This window comes from Lycorma delicatula, chromosome 12, assembly GCF_047948215.1.
Source record: "Lycorma delicatula isolate Av1 chromosome 12, ASM4794821v1, whole genome shotgun sequence".
Taxonomy (NCBI): Eukaryota; Metazoa; Arthropoda; class Insecta; order Hemiptera; family Fulgoridae; genus Lycorma; species Lycorma delicatula.
In genome coordinates, this window is record NC_134466.1 from 66,384,943 (window position 1) to 66,412,795 (window position 27,853).

At 30.4% G+C, this 27,853-nt stretch overlaps 1 protein-coding gene across 7 annotated transcripts in view; it reads right to left on the bottom strand.

Annotated features, from left to right (window-relative positions):
• heph (polypyrimidine tract-binding protein 1 heph) overlaps window positions 1-27,853 on the bottom strand; it is a 974,461-nt gene that overhangs the window by 40,567 nt on the left and 906,041 nt on the right. For all 7 annotated transcript variants that reach the window (XM_075379895.1, XM_075379893.1, XM_075379896.1 and 4 more), the window contains 2 exons: window positions 8,751-8,802; window positions 2,857-2,915 (listed from right to left, as the gene is read on the bottom strand). In XM_075379895.1, coding sequence (XP_075236010.1) covers window positions 2,857-2,915; window positions 8,751-8,802 — 111 coding nt within the window. The remainder of the gene's footprint in view (window positions 1-2,856; window positions 2,916-8,750; window positions 8,803-27,853) is intronic.

Below are 27,853 nucleotides of genomic sequence, written 5' to 3' on the forward strand. Positions count from 1 at the left end.
CCGTGAGTTGTCTCGCCACTACTCTTGTCTCTTTTTATGGAATTTTTCACGTAACCAATGTAAAATACCTTGATAATACATATGGTTCACTGTTTCAACTTGAGGCAAAAATTCAAAATGCACAATTCCATTACAATTAATAAAAAAGAAAAAAAACAGAGACCATCGCTTTGACATCGGATTGAGACTGGTGTGCTTTCTTGTGGTGTGGTGATTCTTTGTCAATCCATTGCGATGACTGAACTTTTGTCTTGTTGCAGTTATCGGCCCAGCTTTTGTCTCCTGTTATGATCCTTTGCATGAATTTTTCATCGTCATCAGCTTGTTCAAGAAGTTGCTGGCAAACAACCACTGGAAGTTCTTTCTGCTGTTCAGTCATCAAACAAGAAAAAATTTGCTGCAACTTGACGTACGTTCAATTTATCAGTCACGGCATGATCCAATCAAGATGCTAACTTCTACTGCAAGTTCTCTGATAGTCAATCAGAAATTTACATGCACCAGATCATTGATTTTCTGAATGTGGATGTCATCCGTTGAAGTCAAAGGCCTTCCTGGTTGAGGGTCATCTTTGATTGACTGACGACTACTTTTAAATCATGAAAACCATTTTTAACATTGAGTACAACCCAGAGCATCATAACATCATCTCCATATGCTTGTTTCAAAAACTGAAACATTTCTATGAAAGTTTTCCCAGTTTCACGTGAAAACTTTACATTGTATCATTGATTCCCAAAAATGCACAACAAAAATTCAATCCTTTAACATATTGCACTCAAATAACAATAACAGGAAAACTAAATGAGATATCAACAATTCAAAACCAAGTGGTTGCAAAGGAGATTATGCCGAACACAGTGCTGCCAATTGCACATCATTAAATATCTTCATTGAAGTGTAATTAAAAATGTTCGGTTATTTTGTGTACAGACATTGTATATGACCCATAATATTATTCTATGGTTTCATGAAGCAACAAACTATAACAAATAGTCACGATTTCGGCCTCATATTGGAAATTCTTCTTTCATTCAACCCTTTTTTCCTTTCCATGAATTATAATACTATATATACAATGTTAAACATACATTTTAAATGAAAAAAATATATTTCTTATTTTTACAGAAGAATGTAATTTTTTTACAGAAAATATTTTTTTTATTTTTAGGAAAAATGACTGCCATATTAAAATAGATATTAGTAAGAAAGATACTTAAACAACAGATAAAACTTATTCTTTAATACTAATTTTTTGTATAATCTTATATTGAAGTAATACAACAATGAAACTGCATTACCAAGAAAACATGCAAAATCAACAGGGTACTTTTTATGTATAAATTTCTGCTCTCTTACAGGCTTTCTTCGAATAGATGACAACACAAAAAAGAACAAGTTTTAATATGGTGTAAAATTCAATTTTATACTGCATTGATCCAATTGATTTTGTAAGAATATTAATTTTATAAATTATTTAGTGAAAATGTGCAGAAATTCAATAAAGTGAAAGTAAAAAATTTTGAAAATTGCGAAAAATTCTACGGAATTTAATTTTATGCAAACCTGAAAATTAGAAACAGAAATAGCAAACAAGTGGTGAAGAGAAAAAAATAAAATCTAAACTTATCAAATTGAATCAATGTATATTGAAACTATTTGCACTAACACTTGATGAAAATGTTTAATTTGGTATGTTTTTAAATAGAGAGATAAAGTTGAAGAATTATTACTGAACTAAAATTGATTAATTTTAGAACTTAACATTAATGTTGCAATGGTTTTAAAGAAGTAGACATATTTGTTTTATCTCTAACAATGAAACATAGATATTGTAGACAGTGTATAATAGTAGATTTTTTATTTTCTATGAACCCGTTAACACATACATTTTTTACAAAAATAAAATGGTGGGCCTTGAGACACATTTTTTAACAAGTATTGAATGACTATGAATAAATATTTAGTATTTTTATTGATTAAATGCTATTATTAATCAAATTATTGTTGAAGATAATTTTCTTATTTCACAATATGTTTCTTGAAAATGGACAACTATCAGAATAATTTATTTATAAAAAGGAAAATAAATCTTTCTTTCAATAAGTAAATTACATGAAATGCCCAAAATAAGCAAAAATTTTTTTTTCTCGTTATATAAAAAGAAAACTGTTAATTGAATTTCAATTTTATTTGGTTTTTTTATTAATAAAGAAACATAACCTTAAACATTGTACTTTATTGATAGTGGAATTTGGCGTATATTTCATTTGTTGCATTGCAGACATCTAAACAATAGTCTTGTTCCTTTTTTTAAGCAATGGTAAGTCAATAAGACATGGTGATACTTTGTTAAACAATAGTCAATGATTTAAATTTATGCAAGCCAAAAAGAAAGACTTAAGTTTCTACTAAATTGTTCATATCTTCACTTAGAAACATCATTTGTTGCATCTCCATTGCTGATTATATGTGCACACATTTGAAGCCCATTGCAAAATTATTTGAATTACTTTTCAAAGCAATCATAACTTAACTACCGATTGTTTTATTTCAGGAGTTAAAAACTCATACAACTTACGGTTAACTTATTTTTAATACAAGTCCTTTTCTCTCAATAATAAAATAAATAATCATTATAATAATTGTACTTTTGTTGTTTTATGTCAGTTATTTTATTATTTCAATTTTATTGTTCCTACCAAGATGCCAAGCCAATTGTTAGGAAAAGATTACCAAAAAGCTAAGTTAAAAAATAGTAAAGTAATATAACACCATTCTTCATGGCTTGATAAAGAAGACTGTTAAAAATTCTAACTGATCAGAAAAAACATGTTAATTATTAATAATACTAACCAATTTAGCAGACTGTGCTGTCACAACATCAGGATATTGTATCAGAACTTGGAATGAACCTGAAAGAAAAAACAAATGAGTGATAAAAAAAAAACTGAAAGGAAACAATGTTAATGAGCCTCAATAATTTTATTTAAACTCAATAAAAGAGTGGACAAAATAAAATGAACAAGAAAGTATCCAATCGTCAACAGAAAATAATAAAAAATAAACACCTATTACAAAATAAAACCAATAAAAAGAATATCTTTTATCCTTGCCATAACCGCACTTCATACATCTAGCCTCCAAAGTTATTAAATAATGAAAATTATTACAAATATTAATTTAATTCATCCCTTAACAAGTCGGAGCAATATATTTATAATATTATTTTATTAAAAAAGATTTACATTAATTTGTTTCTTTACAATGCATGTCCCAGCTTTTCTTTTGGCTGCGACTCATGAAAGCAAAGAAATAAAGAGACATCAGCTATTTTCTCTGAGAATAATAATGTTTATTACGCAGTCAATAACTACGGTAAACAAAGTGAAGGTATGAAATGTAGGGCTGAATATATCCCATACTTCAGTGGGCTTAGCATACAGACGTGCAACAGAATTCAGGTCACTGATGAAGGCAACAGGAAACCACTAAACTTTCCATTTTCCCTAGCAGGCCTGGATAGAACTTGTTATTCTTGAGAATGGCTATACCATTTTTAAGAGTGAATTGTGTCTCGTATAAAGTCTTCTAAAACCATTATAGATGTGGGACTTAACATGCTCAATTTAATTCTTATATAAAAAAATTCAAGTGAATTAAAACAAAGCTGCAATGAAGAGTATATTTTTTTCAACTTTTTAAAAATGTTTATTGTTTATAGTCAGTAACTATATACAGTCGAAGGTATATAATTTTTAACTCTTTGAAGTCTCAAAGAGTTAAAAATTACAAATAATTCTAGGTGTGATACTGTACGTCAATTTTTATTACTTTATTTTTAAAACTCACTTATTTTTAATTGTTTTTAGTTTTATCTTTATTTAATGACACGTATCTAAACACAAAATTTGTAAAACACTCATCGGACAGAAAAAGCGTATAAATTATTTCTTATACCAACAAATAAGAACCCGTTAAAGACTGTAAGAAGTAAATGGACTTTATTAAACATTATAATAAGGTGAAATGTGGCACTGACAGGGAATTGCAAGACTCCATTTGGCCAGCAATTTTGTTGGAATGTGGACACTAGCACATCATAATTGATAATGAATTACAAATAACTGGAAATTTGGCCAATTCATTAAGGACCTGCACAGTAACCTTTACTTCATTTTTCTATTAAAAAAACATTTATGTAATATAATGACTGATTAAAAACAGTGGCAAGTATGAACAAATTAAATATTACATGTAAATTAAATTTTTCACAGCATCGACCAACAGTAATTAAAAAAAAAACCTGGATGAGCTATAAATATATCATGACGATTACAAATGATCATTCTGATTTAAATTTATATGATTTTATTACTTTAAATTTTCCTTTGATTTTCTTAGTAATTTTAATGATTATAAAAATCACAAATGTTTATGTTACAATTTTATCTCAAAGAAATATGTACATTAGACATAACGTACATATCTCTTTTATATAATATATATGGTTTAGTTTTGTATAATACATATTTTTCCACATAATATATATTATAAAAGCATTTTCTTTAAATATAAACTTCACTACATGCTGACAACACATTTATACAACCTTATGCTTAAAATTAGAATCATTGTAATAAGGATAAAATCAAAACCTAAACCGACAACGATTGTTAACGTCTATATGCCTACAAGCGCCCATGATGATGATGAGGTAGAGTGTGTATACGAAGAGATTGATGAAGCAATTAAACACGTAAAAGGAGATGAAAATTTAATAATAGTTGGAGATTGGAATGCAAGCATTGGAAAAGGCAAGGAAGGAAATATAGTGGGTGAATACGGGATGGGCAAAAGGAATGAAAGAGGGGACCGACTTATAGAATTTTGCACGAAGTATAATTTAGTAATTGCCAACACCCAATTTAAAAATCATAATAGAAGAATATACACTTGGAAAAAGCCAGGCGATACTGGAAGGTATCAGATAGATTATATCATGGTTAAGCAAAGATTTAGAAATCAACTCGTTGACTGCAAAACTTACCCTGGAGCAGACATTGATAGCGACCATAATTTGGTGATAATGAAATGTAGATTGGGGTTTAAAAACCTGAAGAAAAGGTGTCAGATGAATCGGTGGAATTTAGAGAAGCTTGAGGAAGAGGAGGTAAAGAAGATTTTTGAGGAGGACATCGCAAGAGGTCTGAGTAAAAAAGATAAGGTAGAAAATGTAGAAGAAGAATGGGAGAATGTTAAAAAGGAAATTCTTAAATCAGCAGAAGCAAACTTAGGCGGAATAGAGAACTGGTAGAAAACCTTGGGTTTCAGACGATATATTGCAGCTGATGGATGAACGTAGAAAATATAAGAATGCTAGTGATGAAGAAAGTAAAAGGAACTATCGGCAATTAAGAAATGCTATAAACAGGAAGTGCAAACTGGCGAAAGAAGAGTGGATTAAAGAAAAGTGTTCAGAAGTGGAAAGAGAAATGAACATTGGTAAAATAGACGGAGCATACAGGAAAGTTAAGGAAAATTTTGGGGTACATAAATTAATCTAATAATGTGTTAAACAAAGATGGTACACCAATATATAATACGAAAGGTAAAGTCGATAGATGGGTGGAATATATTGAACAGTTATACGGAGGAAATGAATTAGAAAATGGTGTTATAGAGGAAGAAGAGGAAGTTGAGGAGGATGAAATGGGAGAAACAATACTGAGATCTGAATTTAAGAGAGCATTAAAAGATTTAAATGGCAGAAAGGCTCCTGGAATAGACGGAATACCTGTAGAATTACTGCGCAGTGCAGGTGAGGAAGCGATTGATAGATTATACAAACTGGTGTGTAATATTTATGAAAATGGGGAATTTCCATCAGACTTCAAAAAAAGTGTTATAGTTATGATACCAAAGAAAGCAGGGGCAGATAAATGTGAAGAATACAGAACAATTACTTTAACTAGTCATGCATCAAAAATCTTAACTAGAATTTTATACAGAAGAATTGAGAGGAGAGTGGAAGAAGTGTTAGGGACAAGGGAAGCAATTCTAGGCCTCAGATTAATAGTAGAAGGAAGATTAAAGAAAAACAAACCAACATACTTGGCGTTTATAGACCTAGAAAAGGCTTTCGATAACGTAGACTGGAATAAAATGTTCAGCATTTTACAAAAAATTAGGGTTCAAATACAGAGATAGAAGAACAATTGCTAACATGTACAGGAACCAAACAGCAACAATAACAATTGAAGAACATAAGAAAGAAGCCCTAATAAGAAAGGGAGTCCGACAAGGATGTTCCCTATCGCCGTTACTTTTTAATCTTTACATGGAACTAGCAGTTAATGATGTTAAAGAACAATTTAGATTCGGAGTAACAGTACAAGGTGAAAAGATAAAGATGCTACGATTTGCTGATGATATAGTAATTCTAGCCGAGAGTAGAAAGGATTTAGAAGAAACAATGAACGGCATAGATGAAGTCCTACGCAAAAACTATCGCATGAAAATAAACAAGAACAAAACAAAAGTAATGAAATGTAGTAGAAATAACATAGATGGACCGCTGAATGTGAAAATAGGAGGAGAAAAGATTATGGAGGTAGAAGAATTTTGTTATTTGGGAAGTAAAATTACTAAAGAGGACGAAGCAGGAGCGATATAAAATGCCGAATAGCACAAGCTAAACGAGCCTTCAGTAATAAATATAATTTGTTTACATCAAAAATGAATTTAAATGTCAGGAAAAGATTTTTGAAAGTGTATGTTTGGAGTGTCGCTTTATATGGAAGTGAAACTTGGACAATCGGAGTATCTGAGAAGAAAATATTAGAAGCTTTTGAAATGTGGTGCTATAGGAGAATGTTAAAAATCAGATGGGTGGATAAAGTGACAAATGAAGAGGTATTGCGGCAAATAGATGAAGAAAGTAGCATTTGGAAAAATATAGTTAAAAGAAGAGACAGACTTATAGGCCACATACTAAGGCATCCTGGAATATTCGCTTTAATATTGGAAGGACAGGTAGAAGGGAAAAATTGTGTAGGCAGGCCACGTTTGGAGTATGTAAAACAAATTGTTGGGGATGTAGGATGTAGAGAGTATACTGAAATGAAACGACTAGCACTAGATAGGGAATCTTGGAGAGCTGCATCAAACCAGTCAAATGACTGAAGACAAAAAAAAAAAAAAAATGCTTAAAATATAAATCTTATATCGATATACAAATAAACCCAGTTACACGATATAAGTAAACAAATACTACTGCAGGTCAACTAATTTAATTACCGAAATGGAATTTTATCCCATTTGACAAACTTAAAAGTTTTTTCTTAACTATGGAATATATTTACTCATTTACCTCCTATTATAGATCTTTCATCAATAGAAGTCAAATTGCATTCTTTCTTCCCTTTCTAAATTACTAGCGGCATGGAAATCACAGTGTGATTATTACTGTGCAATCACTTGTAATTTGGCTATCAATTTTAGCACATCATCCCCAAATACATAGTGGCACAGAGGAACAGGAAAATTTTTTTACGACACTGAACAATGACTCCTTACTGCTACAGCTTTCACAGCAATAATATTTTCTGGCATACATAAAGAAAATACACGCTCACTATGTTTTATTCCAAAGCTAAACCAGTCTCTTCAAAGTTACAAACCTAAGTATTAATTGCTGTGAAGGAACTTGACTGAGGGGCAGGATCTCATAGTGTCACAAAAACACTCTTTGTGCAGCTGTTACACAGTAAAACGCCCTTACGGCAACTGCACACTCTACACAATTCCACTGCTTCATCACAGCTAAATGTCCATTACTGTTCTACAGTTTAACATCTTTCTCCCACTTATGGTACACTTACAGGGCTACCGACATCAAAATCAAGATTTCCTGTTTCTCTGCACCACCCTATGGTATATGGCAGTTAAATTTACAGCCCCAAAAGGCTGCATAAAGTGTAGTCATGAAAGACAATCTGACAAATTGGTATGCGGCTGTTACCTAATGACATAGAGAAATCATCAAATGATATAAGGAATCCACAATATGATATAAGTCAGTCTGATATATCCCATAAGCAGACAGGAATTTTGGTAATTATGATATACAAATGAATACCATGGTATTAAAGTATTCTTGTTTACAACAGGGTAAGCGGAAAATCCCTTTATGCTAGTTATGAAATTATTAGGATAGTTACAGCTTACCTTCTATGGATCTAAAACATTTGTATGGGTTCCACCGTGTTCAAAGCACAGCTGTATGTGCCTCCATGTCTAGTTCTTCATTCACAACAGCATATCAGGGGTGATTATTTCAAATGCTGTTCGTTGATGTATCTGCGTTTTTAGAATTATGAGAATTGGCAGCAGTAGAGCCCAATTAAGCTGGATTATTACAACGTAAAGAGACTCCTGCCTATCCGTGGTAGAAACTTATTCTCAATAATAGATAACCGCTTATTCTTATCATACATTTTTCATATAATATTACACAGCGCACATAATCAGAGTGGATTATGTGACTTCATGAACTCCGTTTTTTTTTTGGTAGATAAATCAGCTTGTCCAATTCTGTGAAATTTGTACACTGCTAGGAATCCAGTAGTTCACATCTAATTACATGTAAACTAATATGTACAAATCTTTCTCATCAATTTTTAATTACCATAAATAATTGATAAAAAAAATTGAACTAATACAAGTACACATAAATAATTAATACTTACTATTCTTTGTAAAAGTCACTATTTTCAGCACCTTCCCAAAACGTGAAAATATCTGTAACAAACAGAAAAAAAGCATAAAGAAACAATAATCAAAGTTATCCAGTAATATAAATAAACATTTTATTCAGATCGGTGTATCAGGTATATGCATATACCTGTATAATGGAAAGGAATAAATAGGTGTGCTCTTTTACAAATAAAAAGTAACTTTCTGAAAATTTGCATTGTGGGATCAAGCTAAATCACACTATATAAAACAATCCATACTAAATGTGAAAATTAAAATATATGAAACAGTAGTATATAAACGAGAAGGTAACAAATAAATGAAATCAGTAAAATTTCTAAGGCCTTTCGCAGTTAATTATCAATACTGCAAGTCCGACCAGAAAATCCATTGATTAAAGTAAATAGGTCAAAATTTTTAATAAAACTTTTTTTTTCAAAATGTTAATTGGAAAATACATAAATACATATTATTTGATCATGTTAAACAAGAAGACAACAATCCCTGTATCAAATAAATTATTTAAATATTCATTAAAAGGATAATTAATTCAATTTTAAATAGTGGTAGATGATAATTTGGTTATTTATTAAGAATGTTGAAAACCATATTTCTCACAGTTTGAAGTACTATGCCGTATTATTAGAAAATAAATTTAATAACTGGTTATAAATATAATTCCTTAGTTTTTGAAAACAAATTTCCATATACTAATATTTATTTTGTTTCATAAAGATATAAAGTACATCTGTAGACTAAACATTAGTCAACTTGTTCATACTTACAAACATCAAACAGTACAGACAGGTGTAAAGGTGGTAATGATAATAATAAAATAAACTAATTAGCGATAAACTAGTCTTTTATTTTAAAACTCATCAATGAAATAACATTGTTTTACTCATTAAATAAAAGAAAGTCTATTAATTTAATAAAGCTCTTAATAAATTTTAAGTTAAATTTCCTTACTAATAAATATATTTAAAATAAAACTTTAAAAAGTTTCCATCCTCATAAAAAACAAAAAAAATAAATACTAGCTGATATGTAATGAAAAATGAAAATGACGATGATGATGATGGTAAAAAGAAAGAAAAAGAAGTGTTATTAAGAAAACTTTTAACAGTTTCATAAAAAAGGAAGAAAAAATATTATTAGATAAGGTAAGAAAAGAAAACGCAACTAGCTGATGAAGAAAAAGGCGTGAAGTTTAATAAAAAGCTAAAGGGAGAAAGAATAAAGTACAAGGTAAGAAAGGATGAGGAAAAGGCAAACAATAGTTGGACAGGCAGGTTACAATATTTTGATAAAAGAAAATATTTTTTAATTAATCTTTGTTAAACTTTACAGTAAACTACTACTCCGAGAAAAATATCTTGCTTGGAAAAATCTTCAGGAAATTTGCAAAAGCTTTAGTAACGCAGGTGTTATAATATATATACATACACACGCAGGCAAAAATATATATAAAGATTAATTATTTTTCAGAAGATGAAAACTGTGTGAAAACATCGCGAAAAAAATTAAAAAGTTGCAGCAAAAACCAAACACCGTAAAAAGCATCAGAGAAAACTTGTGAAAGCACCTGGTGAGAGAAGTTCCTGACTACACAATAATTTTCCATCCTCATATATATTTTTTACATCAGAAGAACTATAAACTGAACAGTCTAAAAACTTCAAAAACTTTACCATATAAATAACAACAAAAAAACAAAGTACTAACCTGATACCAAAAAGTATTTTTACAAACTTAACAGATGAAAAAAAATGCTGACTAAAATTAATCATAATTTCATATACCTATGATCTAGATCTAAAAAACTACATACTAATAAGTAGGCATGTAAACATTTACATTAAATGTTTCATCGCCCCCCCAAAAAAAAACTTTAAAACAGAAAATACATGAAAAGCTTTTTTTGACCTAACAAAAGAGGTTGGAATAATATGATCTCATCATGCTTTTAACTTTCCTCTTCAATAGACAGGTTAGCAAATGCAGATGGGTTGTTTGCAGACATCCATGGGGTTAAAATTCAACCTGTCTAAGATGAATTTAGCTAAACAATCGTTAGAATTAAAGGTCAACGTCTACTATGAAACTATCCTGGTATTAACATAATAAAATAATGCTAATGCACGACGATTACACAATAGTTTATCCAGCAATGAAAATGAACTTAAAAAAATCCAAACTGTTGCTGAAAAGTGAACCAGGAATGTTAAATGAGAGACCAATAAGCTTCATTGACATTAATAAACCGATTTTATTTTTATATTATGTAAAAACTTTGAAAATATAAAATGGTCAGAAAAATTCCATTAAACTACTTCCCACAAAGCAACTGGAAGGTCTCTGGATTAGACGGTAAAACTATCAAATTTACTTTGAGTAAAATACCCAAATCTGCTCAAATTAGTAAATTTAAGGGAAAAAAAATCATATAGATTTTAATAATACTTTTATTTCTATCTCATATAAATATAGTGCTTTAGATTATTTTTTGAAATAATTAATTTTAAAATAAAAATACCAAAAATCTTTAGTCATTAATAGATTACAATAATAAAATTATTAATTCACATCGGTGCTGTTATATCCAATTTCAAATAAAATAATAAACTTACAGGAAAAAAAGAAAAGAAAAAAGGGTAGACATAAAAACTTTTTTGAAGCCCAAATTGGAAATTGGGAGGAAAAAAGGTGTAAAGAATCAGTCGACCATATTTCTAATTGAAATATTGGATAGAGCATAGTGTCGACAGATATGGGAGTTTTTGTATGAGTGTGTGGGTGTATATATGAAGAGAGGCAAGGGATAACGGTTTCAGGTCGGTTATATCGAGGGAGAAACAGAAGTGAGGGAGGAGAATTTCCCAAGGGACTAAGGATATAAGTCCTTTTCGTTGTGTGAGCAACGTTAGTTTAGACCGGACCGGTCAGAAGGATATTGACACCCTGTTTTTGGACTCTTGGTTCATGTTACACTCATCAGATTGTTTGACCAACTCTACTTGTTTCTACTCGACGACTAACAAGTTATAATACTGCAAACCTGTCTTTAATATAATTCCTAAAGCTACTTATCAAGAGACCAACATCCCCCTCTCAATCCCTCTACCCAAATTTTCTGTCTCTTACTCTTGAGATTTACTTAGTACCATTCTCCTCCTCTCGATAGCTTTTATCTTAACTGTTAGTCAGTCGTATTAGCTTTTGATCTTCATTTTGTCCTCTCTAAGATTTCCTCGTAGAATTTATCTTATAAAGAGAAGATACTTTAAGTAAACAAGTCAAAAAGTATATAAGCTCTAAAGACACTGTAGTACGCACAGGGCTTTAACCTATCAAATACATAATCCTTATTATAGAGACAACTCCCTAAGTTACAAGTAATATGAGAGAGTATTAATGATACAATATGATAACATGTCAAGTTTACTTGCAGTTTTTTTACCAGAAACAGAAAATAAAAATTTAGCACATACATTATTTGAAACTTTAACTGCTGCGTAAATGAATTAACACTTTTCAATGGGGAGCTTTAAACTAACGGTGTTATAAAACCCTTTTTTTAAATGATACTAATAGTTTAATTTTCTATACAGTAAAAATAACACTCATCAATGAACTTTTAATTCCTAAAGTAAAAATGAAAGTTAATTAATTGCTTGGAAAAAAAGTTATTTTTTGGATCTAATTAATTTTACCAATCATTTTATCATTCTAGTAAAGCAAAGTAAAATTCTCAATTTACTTGAAACTTCAAAAGTTGAAAAGAAAAAAAATCACCTTCTTGATGAACGTTTTTAGATATTTAATAAGATCCAGTTGAGTTTATGTTTTTTAATCGATTAATTTACCACATAAGCAGAGAAATATACTCATGAAATATATTTGTTTAGTGTATAAGAAAAAATAATGTACAACTGGGATTTGAACCTGAGACCTTCAGGACAAACAATTGAAATACGATCACTCCAATAAATGAAAAAAGCCATAATTTTTCCTTGTTTCAAGAATAGCAGGGAATCCAATCGAACATTGTACACGCATTAAAAATTTGTGAGAAAGTAATTCCTAAGATATTCATCTTTTTTTTTCTTTATAAGTTATAATGAAATTATGTTTTATTTAATCTATTTGTTAAATATATTTTGATTTTATAGTATTCATAACTATTTTTAAAAAAAATTATAAGGGCTTTATAACTAAGTTAATTTGTAATTTTTATTCAATTCCTTTACAAAAACTTAATATTTGGAGAAATCATCGTCAAATTTAAAATTATCAGCAAATTTCAATTTTTTTAAAAGGAAAACATTTAATAAAGAATTGGGGAAAAAAGTATTATTTTTTTAACATTTTAATATTTTTTTTTATTTAATTCATTTTTAATAAATAATTGATATCCCAACAATAAACGTATTAGTATGAAAAAAATTGTTTGTTAGAAAAATAAGGCACGAGATTCTGCATCTTGATAAAAATAAGAAAAGTAATATAAAAAAAATAACAAAGATAATACTACTAAAACTGAATTAAGGCTCTCACTTCAGAAATAAGTATTATATTTTTACATTAGTTTTTCAAGGTAATTTTCAAGCGAAGACTAGTGAAGACCATTATATATATATATATATATATCAATCCCCAATAATAATACAATGGCAAGTAAAGAGAAACTAAAAGTATGAAAAATATCTTAAAATCATTTAATATACTTAATTTTCCATTAAAAAAATATTTTTAGATTATCTAAATAAAAACTATACAGCAATATTAAAGGTACTACTTTTAAAAATAAAGTTATACATTTTGAAAAAAAAAAAGAAGGAATATGGTAGTACAGCGTTAGGAAAAAACAAGTTTGTGATAGGTAGGAAGAAATTTTTAAAAATTTTTTCATTCAAATGGTTTATGTGATCAGACAAAGCATATATCGATCTGAATAAGATAACCATAAAATCAAACCGATACATGCAAATCGATTGAATATCGACCTATTATTGTAAAGATTCTTCTTCATTACTATTCATTAATCTGCGTGCATAACTATTATAGTTATGTCACTAAGGGTACCCTGTTTTAGCCCTATGTTTCACAAATATGCAGTTTAATTACTACTGCAACAGCATAAAAAACTATATCAATTCTGTAAAACTTAAAAACGAAAAATCCAGTTTCATATATTATTCTGTTATCTATACACAAAAAAATGGGCAAAAGATTATTCTAAACGTTTGTAAGAAAAAATACAATAAAGATATAGATAAAAACATTAATTTTATATTGTAAATAGAAATAAGACTCTAATATGAAAAAATCATGATTAAAAATAAAGAACCAAATAATTTATTATGCAAAACAAGATTATTATAGTATTTTAAGTTATTAAAAAGCCAAGGTGTCAACCCATGATTATTTTTCATTAATTTAAGTTTAAAAATCTTGATTATGTCTGAAATTCACGGTATATTAATTGATTCTTTATCATATGAACGATATATTTAAAGTAAGTTGCTGCTTAGGTATTATGTAAATAGAATTAGAGCAATTAAATTAATATAAAAAATAAAAGTGCCAATAAAAATTGAAACAGAATGCAGATCAGAAGAATGAACACTTCCCAGTAGCAGTAGAGTCCGGCGGTAAACTAATGAACGAAAAACAACCTCCACTAAAATTCTTAACCCACCCTTTTCCATTATACGGTAATTCTTTATATCCTTTCCTTCTTATCTTACCTCATCCCATCTTTCCTTTTCTTAAATTCTCTTTTAAAAAGCTACACTCCTAGAGAGATTTATATTAATTATATTGCCATTGCCTTCTTCACAGACTATAACTCCCACACTTTCTAAACCATATTCACCACAATCTCCTTTTCTTTAACTTATATAAAGCCAACAACAATAGAAAATAGGGTAAAAGGGGAATGTATACTTACCACCACTTTCGGCTATTCTTTAGTCGGTGGAAGCATCAACCACACCCCCATTACAACAACCCCGTTTTCCTTTTTTCTTTTATGTTTTCTTTGCTTTACTAGTCCATCCCTAATTATTGTTTTAAAAGAGATAAACAAAGACCGTCTGCTTGCTTGCTTAGTATCCATTTTAAGCACCCTTCCTCATACACCTCCTTACATCTATCTTACTTACTCTTTATTCATTTCATCATTCCCCCTTTCCTTCTCTTTTATACCTCTAACACAAAGCAAATGAGTACTAAACTTATATCCGCAACAACCCTTTAATGAATTTTGTATGTGCTACCTTCTTTTCATCATTATCGTTTCAATAAAAGGTAAATAAAATTGTTAGGAAATCACTCCCTATGTAATCACAAATTACACACATTTACATAATTATAAAGATCATCAAATAAATAAACTCAGCAGTAAAAATTAAAATTAAAAAAAAAATAAAATCATATAAGGAGAGCGGTGGTGCATTGGTTTGTTGTATGTGCTCAAATTTTTATTTTGAATGAAGCACAAGCGCTACCATCTAGCGAAAAAACTGAACTAATAACTGTATAATAAATTGTATGTGTACAATAAACAGTACGTTGTTTACATAAACAATAATTATACTTAATTATTTATTACATATTGTTAAAAAAACCTACTGTAGACATAAGTTTTTTTTAAATTTTATAAAAATAAGTACGTATAGAATAAATGTTAATGTAAACAACATATTGTTTATAGTAGATAATACAATTTATATAGAGTTGTTAGTTCAATTTTGTGTCATTATTTTTCTATTCATTTTGATTTTTATGGTAATGTAATGTTGTTATTATTTAATAAAAATATTATTTATGAATGATATAAAATAAAAAAAATTGCTCCAGCATTTGCCTGGATGCATCAGGAGAAATCACGATAAAACCTTGATAACAGCACCATAAAATAAAATGGTAAGAAAAATGCTAAAAACACAAAAACTGCAATAATTCGAGACCTAATTGATCTACTGGTACGAGCAATGGCTTAAAACACTCGGATAATCTAGTCACATGTAATGAGGTCTCGCCCAAAAGTTGTCCTCAACCATGAGTCAAGATATGAACAAACACTGTTTTTCCCTATCTTTATGACAAGGTAAGAAAAACACTGAAATGGTAGCTGCATAGTGACCAGGCGACGCAGTCCCTTAGTAATCATAACAAATTTTTTTTCACTCCACAAATCCGGATAAGTTCAAATGGCCAACTAGAGTTATTTACAAATTTTAGTTAACTGTATTCCTTATAGTAGTAAAGTGTGAGGATTTTTACATCTGGTTATTTTGTATGAAAATTTATAAGAGGATTTTTCATTCACAAAGTTTTTGTGAATGGGGATTTGTTAACATACTAAGAAGCGTTTCCAAATTTTGTTTAAATTAGGTTTTATGCAGTCTGCTGCCACAAATTTTGAGCAAATGACACACAAGGGCGATTCTTCTTCATTTACTTCAGTACTGGTAAAAATTTTAAGTATTCCTGAGAATATGTTCTGATTTTATTTTCGGAACCATGCTGTACACCTGATGTTTCACTATTGTCCAATGTTCGCTTACGCCCGCTTAAAAATTTATCCATAATTCTGTATAAATCTATGCCGTGAATATTTAATACCGTGAACTGCAATTAACACGTAAATTACAACATACACATTCACGACAGATTCGATAGCGTCAGAAGGATCGACTCGACTGAGACTGGCTGAAATTGAACGAGCTGCAACATTTGCACATGTTTGCGCAGGCGTTCCAGAATGTTCGAGACAAATTAGAACTTAATACGAAGTCGCGAGAATGTCCGATGTGATGGACGTACGACAAAGAGCAATCGATTCTGGTTTTGTCAATGCATCGGTCGATGTTGCCAAATATCAATAAATTTACTTATTCTTGGTAATTTGTAAGGTTTGTAATTAAGGTCGTAGTATAGCTTTAGCGTCAAAATACATAATTGTTGTATACATTGTTATCGTATGAGCGAAGCGCGATGGAATTATTTTTAATAATTGAGTCAGAAATACCGAAAGAAACGCAGTTGTAAACAATAACAATTCCTTAACCAACGACTAATGCTCTGACTGGTATTATATACAGGCCTATAAAAATGAATACATGCAGTTAGAAATGATGTATTTCGTCACGATTATATTTAGATCGGTCATTCGTAGTACACAACGTGTCTATAAAGAAATAAATTTTAGTCTAGTTTATATCGTGTTCAGCGAAGGTATTCAGATAGCGTTTTTGTGCGGCCATATTATTTTATAATCAGTAATTGTTCTTCGCAAAGTTTTTGTAATATATTATTTTTTGTTTTATTTTAGTTGGTGTGTTATTAGTGCGGTCTGTTATGGCAGAATTTAAATCCATAGTTAAGAAAAAAAAACTAGGAGTCAAGCACGTGAAATTATCAATAATGTTTATGATTTTATGAAAAAAGAAGCTCAAAAAGTACGTAAATTAACTGACGACAAACATATAATCGGTATACAAAAATGCGAAGAAAGAACTGCTACTACTTGTGGGATATCAATAAACAGGTTCAAAAACTTAGAAGAAAAGAAAAAGACATGATTCTTCAATCAACATCCGAATCGTGTTCTTTCAGCACGCCGAAAAAGTATAAACTAAGTTCAAAACCTGTGAGTGAACTGGACAGTTTTGGTTTAGGTGTAGTTAAAAGAACAGTTAATGAATTTCATTCAAAGAATGAATTATCTACTTCAAAAAAATAAGGCAAGAATTTCAGTCATCTATTGATTTTAGAGGCAATGAATCAACTTTAGCTGTTATTTTTAAAGTTAGGTTTCAAATGGCGTAAAACTGAAAATAACAGAAAACTTTTAATTGAGAATTCCGATTAGAAGAAAATTGAATATTTGCAGGGAATGGCTAAGTACAGACAAAGCAATGTTACATTTGGATGAAACGTATGTTTTAAGTTCGCATTTTTCAACAAAGTCGTCGTACTATGTAGTAGTAGTAGTAGTTGATAACGTTTCTTATCACAGTGCAGGTATTGATAAAGCGCCAAATTCTAAATCCAGAAGAAAAGATATGACCGATTGGCTGGAGAAAACCCATATTCCGTATAATTAAAAAATGCTGAAACCACATTTATATGAATTAGTAAAATTACATAAAACTGAAGTGCAAAATCATCACTTGGATGAACTTTTGAAAAAACATGGGCATCGTGTTCTTAGACTCCCACCGTACCATCCTGATTTGAATCCGATCAGAATTGTATGGTCAGCCGTAAAAAGACATGTGACGAGTTATAACACAACATTTTCTTTCACAAATGTTGAAAGATTAACTACGGAGAAAATTAATTCCACGAATGAAAATGACTGGAAACCATTCTGTGAAAAATTTAAAAATATTGAAAAAGAGTATGAAAAACTAGACAGAAATGAAAGATGAAATGACAGAACGTTATATTATACGTGTACTCTGATAGCGAAACTGAAAATGAAAGTGACAGTTATAGTGAGTGATTCGTTTAGCAAGGATGGTGAACTTGCTAGAAGTCTGAATTAGATGCATACCAACTGGGTTGAACTAGCGGTGAACGCGTCTTACCAAATCAGCTGATTTGGAAGTCGAGAGTTCCGGCGTTCAAGTCCTAGTAAAGTCAGTTATTTGAATACTACATCGTGGATACCGGTGTTCTTTGGCGGGTTGGGTTTCAATTAAGCTCACATCTAAGGAATGGTCGAACTGAGACTGTCAAGACTACACTTTACTTACACTCATACATATCATCCTCACTCATTCTCTGAAGTATTATCTGAACAGTAATTACCGGAGACTAAACAGGAAATAGAAAGATGAATAGATGCAAGTAAGCTTTTGTTTATTAATAAAAATTAACAATTTAGTGCAAATGAAGGTTATAAACGAATTAATTTCGTATTGTTTATAATTAGTAAATGTAAATATGATAGTTATTATCGCGTACAATATGATAATAAGCAATACTTCCATTTGATACGCGAAGTTGATGTTTTCAGGCCGGGTAGTGATACGCAGCCTGCTCGTGATGTCACAAGCTCGTACATTGACTGGGCCTAGTATACCTCCTGAAACCCACCGGGTTGGTCTAGTGGTGAACGCGTCTTCCCAAATCAGCTGATTTGGAAGTCGAGAGTTCCAGCGTTCAAGTCCTAGTAAAGCCAGATATTTTTACACGGACTTGAATACTAGATCGTGGATACCGGTGTTCTTTGGTGGTTGGGTTTCAATTAACCACACATCTCAGGTATGGTCGAACTGAGAATGTACAAGACTACACTTCATTCACATTCATACATATCATCCTCATTCATCCTCTGAAGTATTATCTAAACGGTAGTTACCGGAGGCTAAACAGGAAAAAGAAAGTATACCTCCTGAACTGGTCTTCCACTAACATTTTATGACTAAACTTCTATTCTATAATTTTATTTTCAAAATTCAATTATGCTATCTATTGTACTTGAAAACTGATATAAAAACAGATGATGCTATAGCAACCGGAAAAAAATTATAAAGAAACTCCATTTAATGAACACATAAGTGAATAAATAGTCGATGGTAAAAACAATTTAATACACTATTACCATTGAAAATACATAAAATAACAAAACATAAATTTTTAAATCTGTATACAAACTGTATACTTAGTAACATAGCAATTTGATCCACATATTATTTCACTGTATTATGTATTATTTCATTTTTTCTATATAATTATATTTAACTTATCTAAAAAAAAAAATCACTTAAACATAAAGATTATCTCTTCAACATTAACAAGTATATAATATATATATTATATATATACACATAACACAAAAATAAAAAGGGCTAAAGATGTCTGAAACAGCTCATGTCAAATCCTGTCCCAATGAAAGTAAAACTAGTCTACTCACAAGGACAAATTAAGCAATTGATTAACTGTTAATAGGTAAATGAAGTTAATTAACTGAAACTGCTAAAATCAATTTTAGTTGAAATTTTAAAAATTAAACACATATGCTTGCTATTTAAATTAACATTTAGAAAATTACCAACTCTCAAAAAAAAAAAAGAAGTTTTTAAGCCTTAAATAGAGAAATATAATCCTAGTTCAAAAATATTTTATCAAAAAACATACAATTAAAAAAAAAAAAGAAAAGATTTAAATTACACAACTACAAGAACTAATTTCGACCAATACAAATTACATTTCATTTAATACGAGAAATAATCAAAAAGTATCCTATCTCGGATCATAAAAACAGAAATACTTAATATATTTTGTCGAATGACCTGTCCCTTCTGATGAAACACAATTATTCCATTGTCAAAAGCTTTATTTAAAATCTTCATAAGTCCTCTTGCAGTATTTATTTTGATTTCTTTCCGCAGAATTTTAAGTTTAGGAAAAAACAAAAAATCGCAAGTCTGGTGAGCAAGGATTCTGCTGATGTCTGATCTCATGTTTTGCGAAGGATCTCTGGATAAATTGTGATATATGGGTTGGAGGCTTCTCACGATAGCATGAAGGTCATGCCAACAGACAGTCTTTTTGATTATCAAAGCACGGTTCATTACGATTATGCTCCTAAAGGAGAAAATGTCAATGAAGAGTACTATGTAACTGTCGACTAAAAGATATTCGACGCAAGAGACCACACCTTTGGGAAAATGGCAATTGGAAATTTCAACATGATTAACATTCAAGCAACATCATACTTGTACGCATATAAAATACTATTTGACTGATACAGACTGATACAGAATGTGCTTGTATATCGTTGCCCAAAGAACATAAACGTTCATTTTTCCCATTTATCTAAATACTCTTTTTACATTGGATCGGATCGGATAACGATCTTCTTGTTCACTATTTTGCCTTTCTTATGATTAATTCTCAGGAAACAAATTTCTAATACGGATCAGGCTAAACAATGCATAATTCAATCAAACACTACCACCTGTCACTCAATAACAGAAATGGGAAAAAATGTTCCTTTAGGATGCCTGAATCTGAACTAAAGTGGTAATTTTTTTTTCTAAGAAGATTTTTAGTTACATCAACAGAAAATTATTGATCAACAATACCTGCTTAAAAATGTGTAAATTGTTCTAAGGATTAAGGGAGATATGCCATCTAGGGAGAGTCTATAGTAACTTTCTCCAGTTATGGAGTAAGTAAAATCCTTTCTCCAGTTATCTATCCGATCTCACTTTTCCTATATACTTTTGTTTCCTTCGTGGTCATTCATAAATTACGTAGTCATAGATATCAACCGGATTACAGAATTGTGTTTTAATATCTTCTGGTTTTTGCAAGTATTTCATTATCAGATATTAGTTTTTAATGTCGAAGTATATAAATTCCTACAGGTTCATTGAACTGACTATCAGAATACATTAGTAGTGTGTAATTTACAATTAACAAGTTAAATCAGTAGTAAATATGATATAGTAAAACAAAAATTTTGAATGAAAATTTCTTGATTATATATAACAATAATAAACAAAGAAATTATAATTTTTTTTTTTTGCCTTCAGTCATTTGACTGGTTTGATGCAGCTCTCCAAGATTCCCTATCTAGTGCTAGTCGTTTCATTTCAGTATACCCTCTACATCCTACATCCCCAACAATTTGTTTTACATACTCCAAACGTGGCCTGCCTACACAATTTTTCCCTTCTACCTGTCCTTCCAATATTAAAGCGACTATTCCAGGATGCCTTAGTATGTGGTCTATAACTCTGTCTCTTCTTTTAACTATATTTTTCCAAATGCTTCTTTCTTAATCTATTTGCCGCAATACCTCTTCATTTGTCACTTTATCCACCCGTCTGATTTTTAACATTCTCCTACAGCACCACATTTCAAAAGCTTCTAATCTTTTCTTCTCAGATACTCCGATTGTCCAAGTTTCACTTCCATATAAAGCGACACTCCAAACATACACTTTCAAAAATCTTTTCCTGAGATTTAAATTAATTTTTGATGTAAACAAATTATATTTCTTACTGAAGGCTCGTTTAGCTTGTGCTATTCGGCATTTTATATCGCTCCTGCTTCGTCCATCTTTAGTAATTTTACTTCCCAAATAACAAAATTCTTCTACCTCCATAATCTTTTCTCCTCCTATTTTCACATTCAGCGGTCCATCTTTGTTATTTCTACTACATTTCATTACTTTTGTTTTGTTCTTGTTTATTTTCATGCGATAGTTCTTCCGTAGGACTTCATCTATGCCGTTCATTGTTTCTTCTAAATCCTTTTTACTCTCGGCTAGAATTACTATATCATCAGCAAATCGTAGCATCTTTATATTTTCACCTTGTACTGTTACTCCGAATCTAAAATGTTCTTTAACATCATTAACTGCTAGTTCCATGTAAAGATTAAAAAGTAACGGAGATAGGGAACATCATTGTCGGACTCCCTTTCTTATTAGGGCTTCTTTCTTATGTTCTTCAATTGTTATTGTTGCTGTTTGGTTCCTGTACATGTTAGCAATTGTTCTTCTATCTCTGTATTTGAACCCTAATTTTTTTAAAATACTGAACATTTTATTCCAATCTACGTTATCGAAAGCCTTTTCTAGGTCTATAAACGCCAAGTATGTTGGTTTGTTTTTCTTTAATCTTCCTTCTACTATTAATCTGAGGCCTAAAATTGCTTCCCTTGTCCCTATACTTTTCCTGAAACCAAATTGGTCTTCTCCTAACACTTTCTCTCAATTCTTCACTCTACTCTCAATTCTTCTGTATAAAATTCTAGTTAAGATTTTTGATGCATGACTAGTTAAATTATAATTAAAAGTATATAAAAGGAAATAGTTCTGTGCTTTTTGATTATATTAAACATAAACTGGCCAACACAATAATCAGAGCCGTCAGTACATAATGTCTTCTTTTTTTTCTTTCTACACCATTATCATATTTTTAATAACATATTACAGTAAAATATAATCAACTGAGAAGTTTTGATATCAAAGTCGGTAACAAATTCATACCGTATATTTTATATTACATTCTCGTTTAAATAAAAATATCCTTTGCGAACTAAGATTGTTAATCCTCTTTTCATTCGTAGGTCGGCCTTTACTTAACGTATGCACATAAATTTGGGTTATTACATTTCTTTATCCGTTCTAGTAAATATTATTTTCACATTTTCTTTTGGTAACGTATTTTTATTTAAAAATAATTTCTATTCGCGTAAAACGAAGAAAACATGTTATAAAATACGTTTACGAATTAAAACAGGGTAAAATAATAATATACGACGATAGACCGGTTACAAAGTACATAGTAAGTGTAATAAAGCAGCGGATGACAGAAATTTTACTCTGAGATCTTCTTTCCTTTTTATGCTTTTCCATTTCTATTATTATTGTTATTATTAAAAGGCTGCCTTTTTGGTATTAAAAGAGGCAGAAATGTAGTACTTACTAATAAATAAAACCTTAGCTTGTTTTACATTTTCTCTTTCTACTTTACTAACTTTTCTTTACACGACTTCATTTTATCTCGCTTTTCGTCTCTTGTTTTAGTGGAGAGTAGAATTTCTCGCGTGTTTTTATGATGTTGATGATAATGAAGGAGAGATAGAGAAAACGAACGAACCGATAAATGAAAGGAAGGAAAGAAGGAGAAGAAGGAACATGATTTGAGTTCGGTAGAGGAGATTCCCTCTAGCGGAAAGCCTTTAATGGAAGAAACTTAAAGCCTCTGGTTTTAAGACGTTAAGCTTTGAGAAAAATAAATCTAACGTCTTGCCCGGTTTCCTCATTTTACCATCCGCCCGCCCTTACAGACTCCCACTCTTGTTACTACCTCCACCACGACCATCTACTCACTTATTTTGATGGTGAAAATATTATGGGAACTGAAACAGTACACTAGGGTACAGTTAGTAACTGCTAAGGCAAGAAGAGAAGGAAAAAGGAAGGTTATTCGACCCCGTTAGTTATATAAAAAGGGGTTGTTTCTTCCTTAGTCGTAAGGGTTGGGTCGGTCGGTTATGGTTTAAGAAGAAGACGGTAGTGTACGGTTTCTTGCCATTTTCTAATTGTTTAAATGGGACTCGATTTACAGGTTAAAGAGTCTGGTGGGATTTCAACCTCTTTATATTTCTTCTTCTTTTATACCAACCCACATCTGCCACCAACCATATTTATCTCCCTGACAACTCATTCTTACAACATATAAAAGAAAAAAAAATATTTTGTTCTAATAAACATTTGTCACAATATTAAACTAAATGAATTGAAAATAATAATAATAATAATAATAATACAATAAAAAAATTATTTTCTTAATATATATGTGATGAACATGTGATATTAATTTGACATATAAAACAAATCAAATCAATTTTTTTAAAAACTACGTTAATTTAATACTGGCACTACCTGTAATTTATTTTTAATTATAATTCATTTCTTATCATATTTCAATATGAAATACATTAGAAATTTTAAAACACACTTAAGATTACAGAGTTAATTGAAGTAATACAGGGTGATTCAGGAGGATATGGCAATACTTTGACAACTCATTCCAGAGATTAAAAATAAGAAAAAAGTTCATATAACCATAGCTCCGAAAACGGTTCGTTAGCGAGTTATACAGAGTGAAAGATTTCGTTCGAGTTTCAGTTCCTCAGGGTAAATTAAGGCTTTCTGAAATTCTGGGATGGTCAATTAAGGAGAAATTCAATTGTTTCTTATGGCTTTTGAGATGGGAAATCGAAAAAATAGGTCCCAGAACTGTATTTCTCTAAGTTTCTAAGATATCCCATGTAAAACGCCAAAAATAGTGTCAAAAAAAACATTTTTTTACTATTTGACGAAAAATAACGTTGTTAAATTGGCAATAAATCATTCTATATTTAAACATAAATTGTAGAGAATTTAATTATAAGAAGATTGATGTAAATAATGTCAACAGAAAAGAAATAAAATTTTAAACATGTCGACTCTTATTAACAACAAAACCGACGAAAACTTAGAAGAAAATGTTACAAAAAAAGGAAAAAAACAGATGTGTCTAGTAGGTACATAATTTTAGACCTACGGAAAACAAGTTGGCAACACTGATTTTTTTTCATCACAATTTGTTTAAATACTACTCATAACTGTCAGTTAATTGTGGTAATGTGTTAAAATAACCTTCCGTTGACCAATCGTGTTTGCAGTATTACGTCGAATTCTTATCGTAAAATTTTCAGAAAACTGTTAAGAAGTGTAATTTTGTTTGTATTCATTTTACAGTGCATAAAAATCAAGTGTTTAAAAAAGTGAAATTCTGTTTAGTTTTGTTTTGAGAAATGTCGCGTATCTTTACTAATGCCGAATATGCCGACATGATTTTCATGTGTGAATTTTGCAATGGAAGTGCAACGGCAGCGGTTACGGAATATCGACATAGGTATTCTGGTCGTGTTGTACCAAATCGTAAAGTATTTATTAGAATTTTTAATAATCTTCGTGAGAATGTTTAAAAAATGTATGATTATTGCCAATTTGACAAAGTTATTGTACGTCAAACGTAAAAAAATGTGTTTTTTGACACTATTTTTGGCGTTTTACATGGGATATCTTAGAAACTAAGAGAGATACAGTTCTGGGACCTATTTTTTTCGATTTCCCAGCTCAAAAAATATAAGAAACAATTGATTTTGCCCCTTAATTGACCTTTCCAGAATTTCAGAAAGCCTTAATTTATCCGGAGGAACTGAAACTCGGGCGAAATCTTTCACCCTGTACAACTCGCTAACGAACCGTTTTCGGACCTATGTTTATATGAACCTTTTTCTTATTTTTAGCCTGTAGAATGAAATGTCACAGTATTGCCCTATCCTCCTGAATCATTCTGTATATCTGCAGTAGATACCAGGATTCTTTTATACAACTGAATTTTGTCAAAGAAGTTTTTATCATTAATTAAACGGTGTCACATGAATTTATGAAATTATACTAAAGGATTCACCACTGTTTTAAAAATGCTGTAGCATTTCTGATTCTTATAATATTCCAAATATTCAAATTAAAAAATAATGAACTTACTATTATTTTTCTACTCGACATACTAATGTGTATTTGAAATATTTATATTAAAAAAAAGATCTCAACATTGCAAATATGTTATTCAATGAAATTCTTAAGTAGTTCCATGAATAGTAGACCGACTCAATTTGTGCGAAATTTAACCAATCAAGCGCAATAAAATTTAAATAATATAAAAAATAAAATATAATTGATTGTCTTTCAACCACGTATTTCTACATTATCCTTTAAATATCTTTCAAATTTTTTTGTAACTAAGCTGCCCAAGGGGAAACTGATAAAAAATAAGCTTATCAAGAATAATTTAAGATTAAGAGATTCAAATAAACATTAAGTGATTTAAGGTTAAATGATTTATACAATTCATAATAACATTTTCTTATGTCAAGGTTTACAATTAAGCTACCAAAAAAAAAATATATATATATATATATCCTAAGAATATTTAAAGTATACCTATCAACAAAAAAAATCCAAGCCACCTCAAAAACCCTAATAAGCCCGATATCCTGAGAAATGCCTGATAAACAATAATTACAGTATAATCTCAAGAAATAATAAACATTGAGCTAAGAATAAAGTAAAATATAAAAGAATGAAGTATCTTTCTTTTTCCTGTTTAGCCTCCGGTAATTACCTTTCAGATAATACTTCAGAGGATGAAATTTTAGAGTGTAAATGAAGTGTAGTCTTGTACATTCTCAGTTCGACCATCCCTAAGATTTCTGGTTAATTGAAACCCAACCACCAAAGAACACCGGTATCCACGATCTAGTATTCAAATCTGTGTAAAAATAACTGACTTTACTAGGACTTGAACGCTGGAACTCTCGACTTCCTAATCAGCTGATTTGGGAAGACGCGTTCACCACTACACCTACCTGTTGGGTTAGAATGAAGTATTTAATAAATAGGTGATGAGACAAATGGGAAATGGTCTGTGATCCCAATGTCTAAGGACATTACCTTTATCCAACTGCAATTTTGATAGAGAAAATTTCATGAAAAAACAAATTAACATATTTCAATATTTAATGAGAAACTTTACTGCAAGATTTAATTAAAACAGAAACATGGTACGCCAGAACTGCAGCATAATCATACACAAAAAAACGCACAAAAACGGTTGTTGCTGCAATTAAGAAATTAAAAAAAAAAACATACATTATTCTATACCATAACCTTAGAGTTGCAAAAAACCCAAAATGGAGACACAAAACACTCCTAAAATACATCACCCTCAAGAATTAGAAGTATACCATGAGGCTTACTGCAGTGAAAACCTGATGTCAGACACAAGACACATCTGAATAAGATGTTTTCAGATGTTGTGATCAGAAGAATCACTAACATCTCAATCCAAGCTTACTAAAGAAAGACAGGAGAAAAGTAGTTTCCATTATTTTCTTCACAAAATAAATAGTTTTCCGTAATTTTTAATGTATAAACATCAAAGTGAATCATTAAATATTTTAGATTAAAAAATGGTAAGATGTAACAAGAACGGTATAAAGAAACTGAGTGATGAATTCCTACCAATTAAAAAGAAAGTAGTAGAAAATATAACAATTGGAGGAATCCATAACGGGGATAAAAAAAAACCTTTTATAAAAGGTAAAAGGTCCGTTTAACAATCGTCTTATGACACCCATAATACTGCCCATAATACTGACACATAATAAACAACCGGTACTGTTTGTATCGTGGGAAGAGTTACCGGACCGGATTAAAGAATGTATGTGAATGAAAGGGTCAGTCGATCGTTCTTACGCTTCGAGTTGGGTTCGGTCTGGCAGGTAAGAAGGTAGGAGTATAAATACTCCGGGGAAGACCAGTTGAAATCAGTTCTGCGAACCAGTCTAGCGGACGTTACGACATCAGTTCAGCGAGGAGAGTCTGCGAGATGTCAGTCAGCGAGATCCCTCTGCGAGGACAGTGAAGGAGCGAATTTCCAATGTGAATTAATTTTCATACACTTAAGGTGATGCCACGAGTAATTCCAGTAAACAAGAAATA